Here is an 11183-nt window from a genome sequence, read left to right as displayed (position 1 = left end):
TCTTTTTTTTTGTTTTCCCAGATTTTGCTTTGTTACGAAAAATGTTGATCTAGTCATTCTGCCATAAATCTTCGTTTAATTGTTTCCTCAGCAATTTCATTTGAGAACCAAATATCGGTGTGTAGTGGACCGAATAGTTGGAGTTACGAATGCCAAACACTGGAAGAAAGTTCACTTATTTGTCATCATGCACTGAAAGCTTGTATTGATTGCAGGATTGCTGTCTAGATGAAGTTTTGAGAGTTAACATTCAGTGATTCTATTAGACTATTGAAATCAATCTCCTCATTGGACGTATTTATGTTCATGCTAGAAGAATGAATCAGAATTTTCTGACACTTTGGAGCTTTTTTATTCCAATTTCCCATATTCCACTTCTCTCCTTAGCCGCAATAAATTCTAACTGATAGAATTCCATTAGCTCGTGTTAGGATACGGATCTCAATATGTTTTTCAAGGTTTCTGTGGAAATTCCACACTTGAGATCTTAAACTCTCCATTTTATTAATTATTACGTCAAGGTCTCGAGCATTGCCCACCAATTGCTAGCTCTTTTCGCGAGAGGAGCGTTGAATATTGGGAGGATTCACAAAATCTTTCAATCTTAAGATCTCTACTGCAGTTGTACTTAAAGGCAGCATACCACGAATTTCACGCAGTGAGGGAAACCGCGGAAAAAAGTAGAGTTGGGTTTGTAGAGGGCGGGTTCCGGGGTAGTTCCGCTTATCATTCTCTAATTGCTGTAAAAAAACAGCGTGAAAGACTCCGTTTTTTACGACAATTTCAGTTACAATGCGCCACCCTTGTACATTCGTCGCATCCAGCTGCGCAGCGGTCGAAAGCCACTAAGTTGACTCCTCGACTGCCTATTCAAGTGAAATCAATGGATAGGTTGTTGAGGTGAACCAGAACGAATGAGCAGAGAAGCGCTCTCTCGTTCTTCGTAGGAACTAAAGCAGTTCCCTGCTGTTTTTAGAACGATTAGGGAGAGAAGTACGGAACCAACCCTGATCTCGCAATCTACAACCCATCTCTAGCATTTTGCGTGGATTCTCCCACCACGTCAGAGTCGGTTCGGTTTCTGTTTTGTATGTTCTCTTTAAACGGTCCCTATCCATTAATTATAGTCGGGTCAAAACGACATGAAGCTCTGTGGTTGGGATCGAGAGAGGACCCTTCCAAGCACCAACGGCGCTTCAATTGCACGCCGCAGTTGCATCGAGCTTCGTTTTGACCAAACTATATGTCTTGTTATAGAGTTGGGATAAGAGATAAATATTTTAAAGGCACTGTATCACGAAATTGACGCAGCGTGGAAACCTCGTGAAAAATATAGAGTCATCTTGTGTAGACTGCGAATGTAAGCGTTAGAACGTTACTGTTAGAACTGTTAGAGCGCGCTCTTTTGTACACCCTCCGGTCCCCTTAGTAACCTACTCATTGATTTTATTTGAATAGGATGATGAGGAGACGTCATTGATCTTCGACTGCTCACACATGCCATTTCCGGTCTTCTGAAGAAATTGGGGGAAACTGAGCGCGGCGATGCTCGTAATGTACAACCTAAGTTTATATTTTCCATGAGGATTTCACACTACGTCAATTTCGTAAAGCGCGGCATTACTCACACAGCTTGCAGTGGCCGTGTTGAGAATTTCGCGTTGTCGTTCTAAGTAAGGCGACCTGAAGTCAAAGTTTGGTGTTACAGCTCCACCATTTGAGTGGATGAGCTCTCCGTTTGCTGTTACATATCTGTGAATATGAAACTGATCCCTAGGAATGGTTGAAAACTGTTACATTAATAGTGTACAAGCTGTTGCAAATCCCAGAGTATTGTTTTCTAATTGTGATGAATAGATATACTGTTTGTCGATTACTTATGTGAAGGAAAGATAAGGGTTGTGAACTGTTTTTATAAGGCTATCGCTTCCACATCGTGGCCTATGTCAGAGCTACAGAACTCAAACCAGCTCTATCCCAACAAATATCCAATTTGAAGCAAGACCCTAATAAGGAATTACTCTGAAATCAAGAACAAAATCTTCTGAACCACTTACCAGCTGCAGATTTGCTCCACTAACACTAATTAGAAGGCAGGCGGTCACGAGGACGAAAACCCGTGAAGGTTGGTGTAAACTCAGTTCATTAAATGAACTCTTCCATCCTATTCATTCCTTGCTTTCGGTCTGTCGGGGGCCGATTGAACGTGCTAGTTGAAGTCAGAAAACACGACGAAGACGAGGCATTCCTCAATGAGCAACGAAAATGAAAAAAAAGTGTCTGCTAAGATTGATGACGGTCAGTTGAGAAATTGGGCGCCCAAGCTCCACCGGAAAAGGACGTGGTGAGTGTATATCGATTCGTAGATGGTATGATCCACCACCTCCACCATCTTTTGTATTGAGCAGGATCCACCAAAGTACATATGCTGTCTCCATTTTTACGAAGTGTACCGGAAAAAAAACCTTACGTTGCTGTCCTTGTCGGACATGATCGGTAGAATTCTGAACAACTAACGCTCCAAAACTACAGAACGTTTATTTAAACTCTGTTCCAGGCGGTAAGTTTGCTCTGCGCTCAGCTATCACCACTTTTTGAGTACCACGATGACTTCCTTAGGGAGCAGTGCTCTGAGAAATCGACCAAAAGCCGATACCACCTTCAATGGTTTTGTCCTCTCTAGAACTTCGGATTTTTATGCAATAATAGAAAGTATGCTTCCCTCCGTTGGCAAGAATACTTTGATTTTAGTGGTTTCATTCCGATTAATGTACCTTATTCTTACAGTTGAAACTGCTATTCTTTTTCACAAACTCCTTAATCAGGCTTACTGGAAGTAAATAATTAACTCATGTCATGTAGTACTCACTCTGCATTTGACAGCTAAAAATGGTCTTTTTGCTGTAGGTGGGATTTTTGCTCTCTAAGCAGCCCACCCCGAGTGCAGTTCGACTAGAGCAGTGTTGAGTCTTCCCTTCCAACATGCTTCTACCCTTTAATGGTTCCTCCTGTTCTACAGTATCCGTAGACGTGAGTCTTTTGTGTGCTAAAAACGCTACTCAATCTTTACAGGGCGATTTATTTAAGAGACAACACATAATTGCGGCATGTCGGGAATCGCAAACAATGATTTAGTACCAGGAAACAAACAGCTGTGCCCGCCCGTACACGTACAAGTACACAAACAAACGCGCAAAACTATCGGCTCAAGAGGACCTGTAACTTGTTGTGAAACTACGTTCACGGTTAGGGGGTAAGTGGCGCGGTGGGGCCTTTGCTCGGCTTGATTGGAAATGGGTCCCATCACGAGCGGAACCGCTCGCGCATTTACACCAAAGCTCAGTTCATTTTGGCATATACCTTGTACAGTTATGTAATCGAGAAGCAGACTTTCTATCAGTACGTTTACACGGTAGTAGAGATGATCAACAGATGCGTTATATTTTCTACAGCAAAACCAATAAATATATATTCAGTTCATATTGCTGTTGTTCATTTCCCATCCGAGAGAGGTGAGCCGTATAGCATGACTGGAGCGTTGTGCATTATTAGTGCGCTGTGCAATGGAACTACTTTTTAAAACGTGTTTGTGGCAGTTCTCTAAATTTTCTTCTTTCTGGTGCGATTTGTATTGAGATGACGTTAGAATGAAATTCTGTGATCAATCATATTTGTTGTTTATTTAGTTAATTAAATATTAAATCTAAATACATCTATTGGTTTACATATCTTTTGGGTTTCTACTATTTGATTGTTACTTGTAAATTACAACCAGAATCCGATAGCATAGGAATAGTCATGAAAAGTGAAGGTTAATCACAATAAGCCATATACCAAAATTGGTTGGTCTCTCCATAATACGAGATAAGGATGTTCCCTTGCTAAGGAGATGGAGAAGTCCTGTTGTGAGCTTCACGAGAAATTGCTGAATTTTTGGAAACACTTACATATGTAAAGTAGTTGAGTAGATTTGCTAACCCTTGCTTTGTTAACTACCATTTCTAATCACCTTGATCACCCTGACTCTGGTATAGACTTACTTCGAGACTCTAATGTAAGGAAGATTTCAAGGACAACACTGTTTATTGCTTGTGTAACGACATTCTAGGGGAGGAGATTGATTTACGAAATTACCAGGAAGTCGAAAGAGTGCTATTGTTATTCATTTATTTGAAAACACCCGTAATTTTCCCATAAAGCAGAAACAAGATAGAACAGAACTCACTAGAATTCCGTCAAATTTTATATACCGCGGAGTTAAATCCCTTGAGTTTAGCAATATGCTGCAACTGTTTTTGCTGTTTGCTGTTGCTTTATTTGTTGATTTGTTGATTGTTTTCAGGCACCGTGCCCCATCGCAACAACAAAAAAAATTGTTATGCACTACTTCTATGCACCGAAGACTTAAAGTTATGTCCGCGAACATTTTACAACGGCTCGTCGTCGATTCAAAAATTGCGCCTGATTGATATTTCTGGTGGTCCATTATAAACGGCGACAGAGGAACTGGCACATTGCACTTTACTTCATCCACTCCGATGAAAGTTTTCAGGTACCACCCGTTCCGACAGGACTTTTGGGTTTCTACTATTTGATTGTTACTTGTAAATTATCAGACTTAGCCAATTTGTTACTAAGACTATAGTATATTGAACTAAGTGCAGCTGCAGCCTATAATTATAGAATGATCTACATTACTTGGAAATAGTAATCTTCTCAAAGCACTCTCAAGCTAATAGAATCGGCATCATACCGCACACGTACGCAATTTCCGTGAACTACACTGCATTGTAATGTCGTTAGTATGAACTGCAAGAGATTTTAAACTGTTGAAGCGATTCATTTTAGAGAAAAGTGAATGCGTATTCAAGTAAAGTCTTGCTTAAACGACTTTGCACACATAAAAAAGCAAAAGGAAATGTGCCTCGAAACAGATTGTATCCTTCCTGAACGAATGCGGCTTTTGCAAGTGTTCTCAGCGCACAACGTCTAGCGAATTCTACCACTTTTTTCTACATCTATGCTATCAAGACGCGCTCCGACTCGACTTTTGGGTTTCTACTATTTGATTGTTATTTGCAGATTATCAAACTTAGCCAATTTGTTGCTAAGACTGTAGTATATTGAACTAAGTACAGCTGCAGTAAACATCACCCACACATAGAGCATTTGAAAATCAGCCCCCTCCCCCTCCCCTGGTTGCTGTAGTGTAGAAAGTTGCGCTGAATGCTGAATAAATAAATAAAACTTCCTCTAATCTAAGGTACTTTTTTTCGAAAACACTGGAAAATGTTGCATGTTAATGACGTTATTTGATTAGCCCTTCGAGTTGATCGCTATGTTACGGATGATGCTGTATCAATAAAATGCAGTGGATTTCTGTTAACAAAGGAAATACAGTGTCGTTGAAAGGTTAGGTCAAATAGGAAATTGCTTCGGAAACACGGTTGAGCTGTTTTGGGTTTAGAAATAAACCATGAGCTTTTCAAGTTAGAAATACCCAGATAAAATAAGATATTGGGAAAATGTTGTACGATGGAGAATATTTGCCTCTGGAAGAAGGTTTGTCTTGGCTACTTTGAATATCCATTGTTTCAAGTCTCTGTGTTTTATTCATGTTTTAAAATAAATTATCAAGTTGACAAATCACAGGATTTTTGACACTTCCTTCTTTTTACCTTTAATGGAGGCGTTAAACCCCGCGAATCTGCTAATTATCTCAATCAGCGATTTGTGTTCCACAGTGAAGTATAATGAATGGAGCATAAAAAACTCTTAAATTGACATAAAGGAACGGAGAAGTAAAAGAAAAGCTCTTAAAAAAACAACCAAAAACCATACGAGTTATGAAAGGGCGTGTTGTATGATAAAAGTAACATCGTGATTCGTTGGATGTTCTGTTCAAAAAGAAAAATAAACAAATAAATAAAATTTGCATTCAAAAAAGGAATTTTTCTTCAACCTTCGATCGGTGCGTAATCGGTTTTCGAGGGTAAAATTCCCATTTTTGAAGGCATCACCCCACAAATCTGACATGATATGGATTTCCGATGGAGGAAGACCATAGGGGATCGCAGATTGTCGAAACGGATGGTAACTCATTTCTTCCTAATCGCCGTAAAAAACGGCCCGGAAGCGGCTTCGAGCGTTCCGGGGCACTATTTTCTACAACGAGTTCTATTGGAGCACGCCAGCCTTGTGCACGCACCTAACCTTCCGGCCGTTTTTTACGGCAATCAGGAAGAAATGGGCGGAATCACCTTCCTCCCCATAATCTACGACCTCATATAGACATAACCTACCTGAAACCCGCACCATGCCAAGTTCGTGGGGTGGTGCCTTTAAGGGCAAACGGGCAAATGGTTGCTGGTATTTTCAAGCGTTATTAGTTCTCCATTCACAATTGCAATCGAATCACCGATCCCAACATTTCAGCCTTCCCATCGCTTCAATCAATATTAAAATAAAAAGATTATTTTGAAAGTCCTCGAGTTTGCAAAATTAAAAATCCAACAATAATAAAAGAATAAGGTAGGGAAATTAATGTAAATAGAAATTCATTTTAGTGGGGTAATAAATTCTCTATCAAATAGCATAGAACATTTTCCCATGCATTTTTTGCATGTGCAGTACGTTTTCTTTTATTTTTTCTACAATTCTCCATTTTTTCCAGACTCTCAGAGCGAGATTCTTCCGGCTTCATTCGTCTATGACATGAAATAGTCGTCACAAAAACGTGGTAGTAGCAGTTAGCAGAAAACTATGCCAAAATTACCCGTACATGGACGTAAATCCACGCTGTGGTTTGGCTGGAGCAAGGGCAAATTCTTAAACGAATACTAATTCAACCCATCTGCATTTTTTTTTTTGCCAAATACAGCGACCATTCACATATCAGGTATTTCTAATGCGCATCTATGTAGATACCGCCGAATTTGTCGGATTGAGAGAAGGTCACTTCTTTTTAGCTCACAATTTTTGATATGTTAATTAGCTTAAAAAATTTACATAATGCTCAGTTATGTTCCCGTAGCGAGCGTTTTGGCTGTGAGTCGCCCTCCTAACGATTATGGCGCTGTGTGCTACTGATTTGCGTACCATCTGAATAATGAACATCTGTACTTCTCTGTTCATGGGATTCTGCTTAGCGTTGAAAAAATCTAGGTGTCAAAGTTACGAATCTGTTTTCAGATAACTTAGATTGCTTAGAGCTGATCGGAAACTCCGAGACTGAGTCGTGTTGAATGATTTTTTAGACAATTAAACTACTATATACATTAGAAGTTAACTCGCTAGTTCACACAATTATGGTACCACGGTATCCATAAAATTACCACAACCTCTGTTGTTTTAATTGAATCAATTCTTGCTGCGAAAGGTCACTAGAGCTATGTTTTTGGTGGTGATTTCGCCGGACAAATGTCACACACCGCGATTATTAATGTAGTCAAAGCTGTGACTTGCACGGCCGTAAAGCCATTCGTTGTTTTCTATTCGTATCCGTCAGAATAATAATCTTTATAGGACCAAAATGAAAGTGGACGTCGTTCGAGAACCAGATTGGACTTTGAACCAGCGTAGTTCTCAAATTCCCAAGTTTTGAGCCCACTCCTGAGTTCACTTCTTCGGATCGTTATTCAAGTCACAATTTTTTCCCCAATCTTCTTTTGCATGAATTGAATATTCTATTCATTATTCACTCACGGAATTCTCACACAGCTAACTAGAAGTGGGAAGTGGTCTGCCTTCCAGTTTTATTGCTGCTTCATTATTCTTATTCGTTTTGCCCTTCACTTACATTGTTACTCACCTGTGCGCAACCACTTAAAATTCGGAACTACTCTTCTATGTTCTTTTATTTTTCGGCGTCCGTTAGCCAACAACAACACATAAACGCTGTCCAGTAAGATATCGGTCCCTACTGCTTCCGGAATCTCTCACATCAGAGCACTAGCACATATTCCACTACATTCCTCTGTCTGCGGTACCAACTTGAATTACATCTAATGAGTATCAGTGCCCGTTTCCACTGATAAGCTACGACAGCAAGTTTCTACGAAGAATTCAAAACGACCACTCGAACAGATTCTTTCTAACTCTTACTACTGAACCTGAGCACTTAAAAAGACTTTAAAAAACTTGACATTTGACGGGTTCAGAAGTAGTCATCGATTTGTAGTACAATCAGGAAATGCTTTCACCGGTGTATCCATTGGTTTTAGTTGAATACGCTAGGAATTAAAAGCTTACAACAATAGTGATGGAAAAAGCGAATATCTAAGTCTTGAAGTCTTGAAGGATAAGAAGATCCAGAAAGATAAAGACAGTTTAATTTTCGAAGCTCTGTCGAAATTACGAAGTATGCGGAAAGTCTACGCCTCTTCAATCACATTTGTTTGTTCTAGCAGATCTTAATTTGGAAGAAGGAAAATACCGAAACACATGAAAACTGAATTGGTCCAGTAGGATACAACTTTTTGGAATAAAGTAACGATAAACATCATCGACAGAAAAGAAATCAACTCTAGTTCTGTAGTTCTAGAAAGAACTGATACTGTTAGAATTTCTGCTGAATGTCTTCATCTTTATCCTTAGAATGGTCCTACTGCAATTTTTTTTTGTCCTTCATTAGGATATATAAGGATACATTATGTACAAATTTTGTTTCCATGTTAACGAAGACAACATTTAGTTACCGTGAATTCCTAAGCACTGACTATCGCGTTGGAAAACTGTACTTGTATTCTATACCTGTATCAGAACTACCCGTGCGGTTCTAAATGTTTGAATCCAATGAACTAACTGTTTGCAACAAATTTTCTAGCTGGTTAGATCAAAGTTTTGCTCCACAGAATTTGTAGAGATGTACACTGATGTTTTGATATGCATGATTTTGAAGCAAAAACAAACCGAAGCGTTTCACTTGGAACCTGATATGAAGCGATTTACAGTGTATTCAGGTGCTTTGGTATAATGAACTACTCATGCAGTTACCTGTATACAACAGAAATTTTTGATGATTACCTGAGCGGCGCCGGTTGTACTTTTTGAATCGATAGTTCTTGCTCCCTCGCCCTCTATGTCCATACTTGTGAATGAAATGATGGATGAAATGAGAGGATGGAATGGATGAATGAATGAATGAATGAATGAATGAATGGACAAATGAATGTCATCTTTGGGAGGAAGTGAATAAAGAAGAAAGTACTGTCCACTGGAACGATATTAGCATCGGAAGAAATGCGTTGTGGTAAACGAAAAAATTGGTTTCTCTCGTTTCCCTTGTTACGGTATATATCCTTCTTCTCAAGATTCGAAGAGAAGAGAATGGCTTACTTCTCTCACTGACACCTCTGTTATTTTTAACCTTAAACACAGTCGCCATCTGGAATTTTGGTACCCTCGCCGCAGCTATCATGAGCTTTTCGGTAGTCGTTAAAAGCAGCCCAGCTGTGAAAATCACACCTCTGCTCCACCTGCCTTACTCGTAAAACGTTCCGTCCCATCTGGTCTCAGAGTAGTACAAGTCAAAGAAGAGCGTTCCCTAGTTTTTGACCCGCGCAGCTGGTCAGTCTTCTTTGAGCTGTTTGTTCTCCACCGTTGCGCTCCATTTTCGTTGAGCAGCAGTTGTTTAGAATCAATGTGAATCGTGTGAGTCAGCGATCTCAGAGTTGTTAGTGACTACCTCTATGAGTTTGTACACAATTGTACCTCTGGTTGCGGCCGAAACTCACGGCGAACCAGGAATTGGTTGCAGTGAAGCTCCTACGATTTTCTTTCACCTTCCCTGAATCCAATGTACTTGGATGTGAAATGCATGTACCAAATATCACCTGATGTTCAAACGACGTTAATAAAATGAGTTCCGCAGTGGTCCGTGAAACAATGTTGAATAAAAATGTCTAATAGGAACCAGTCCACTTTCGGAATATTCCTATTCGATTACTGATGTATAATGGTGTTGATCAAAGAATATAAAGCTGTTCGGATGTTGCTGAAAGTTCAAAGACATCACATATGTGTAGAAGTATGTGTCACAAAACATGTTGCATTATTTTTCGAGACATCTCGGCGCCGATCCCCAAGTACCGATTATTTCCGGCGGACAGGCAATAGAGATCTATCTGTTTAGCGACCACCAGAATTTTCAGAATTAGCTATTATCTACACCCCAACGTTCGTGTATTAGCTACCATAACAAGGATACATGATGGACTCAAGTGTCCCTTTGACTCTTCGCCATTTTTATTTCGTACCCGCGAATTTTTGACTTCATATTCTTGTAACACATGCGCTATTGCTATTGTTCAAGAAGCCTTTTTTGTTTCATGATGATGTGGTGAAATAACCCTCGTATGGAAAGTACAATCAAATGCAGAGATGACGCTGAGAGCAGAGTTTGGGTTATGGGAGCTAACAAGTTTATTTACTTTACCACTAGAAAGAATCTTCGGCAAACGGTGCTGGATCTACTCAAACCAGATAACTTTTCTTTAAAATACGCAGCGAAACGCAGAGGCCGTGGCGTAACATCGAGGGAATGAGGATAAAGAACCACTGGGAAGAAATTGTTGATCAGCTGTGAAATATTGCAGGCTACCTGAACTCTTGGAGCTGAAAAGCACTGTAGAGAACGACAAAATCTGATCTAAGTAATGAAGGGATTCCCTCCTCTGAGACGCCTACTCTTTTCGGTCTTCATACTTTTAAAGCGATCATTTTACGTTGTTCCGGTGAGTTTTCTGAGTAAGTAAAGCTTTTTCAATCCCTTCAAAGGAGTTAGAAAAAGAAAAGCTCTGGCTTGGAGATTATTAGGGTCTGTGGTGGATTTAAGAGTTGTTCTTCTCAGCCAAGCTAAGGAAAAATATTTCAAGCAATAAAATATCGCTAGATATTCAAGAAGTTCGAGTCTGGCCTCAATGCGACACGATGACATACGGACTCTTTTCGAGTCCTCCCGGATACCGTTTTTCTGTAATCATTGTATAAATTTTCTGTGAAACGTGGATTTGAATAGTGAATTTTTGCACTTTTTTACAACTCTATTATCCAGTGTTCTTCCATTTGCGCTGCGGTTCTAATGAGATTAAAAGTTTATTTTTTGTTTGCCCTTAAGAGTGTTTCTCGTCCCCGTTATAGAATTAAGAGGGTTAGCGGCAATGTTTCGATTTGATTTTATTTGA

The 11183-nt window shown here is 39.7% G+C and overlaps 1 protein-coding gene across 1 annotated transcript; it reads left to right on the top strand.

Annotated features, from left to right (window-relative positions):
• Window positions 1-2252: 2252 nt before the first annotated feature.
• RB195_000040 (uncharacterized protein) lies at window positions 2253-4469 on the top strand (the record flags this gene model as incomplete). Its single annotated transcript, XM_064196167.1, has 2 exons — window positions 2253-2344; window positions 4343-4469. The coding sequence occupies 2 exons, from the start codon at window positions 2253-2255 to the stop codon at window positions 4467-4469; spliced, it is 219 nt and encodes a 72-aa protein (XP_064052048.1).
• Window positions 4470-11183: the final 6714 nt, after the last annotated feature.

Source organism: Necator americanus, chromosome IV (assembly GCF_031761385.1).
Source record: "Necator americanus strain Aroian chromosome IV, whole genome shotgun sequence".
In the NCBI taxonomy this organism is placed as follows: Eukaryota; Metazoa; Nematoda; class Chromadorea; order Rhabditida; family Ancylostomatidae; genus Necator; species Necator americanus.
Note: the sequence above shows the minus strand (reverse complement) of the source record. Positions and strands in the feature narration are given on the sequence as shown.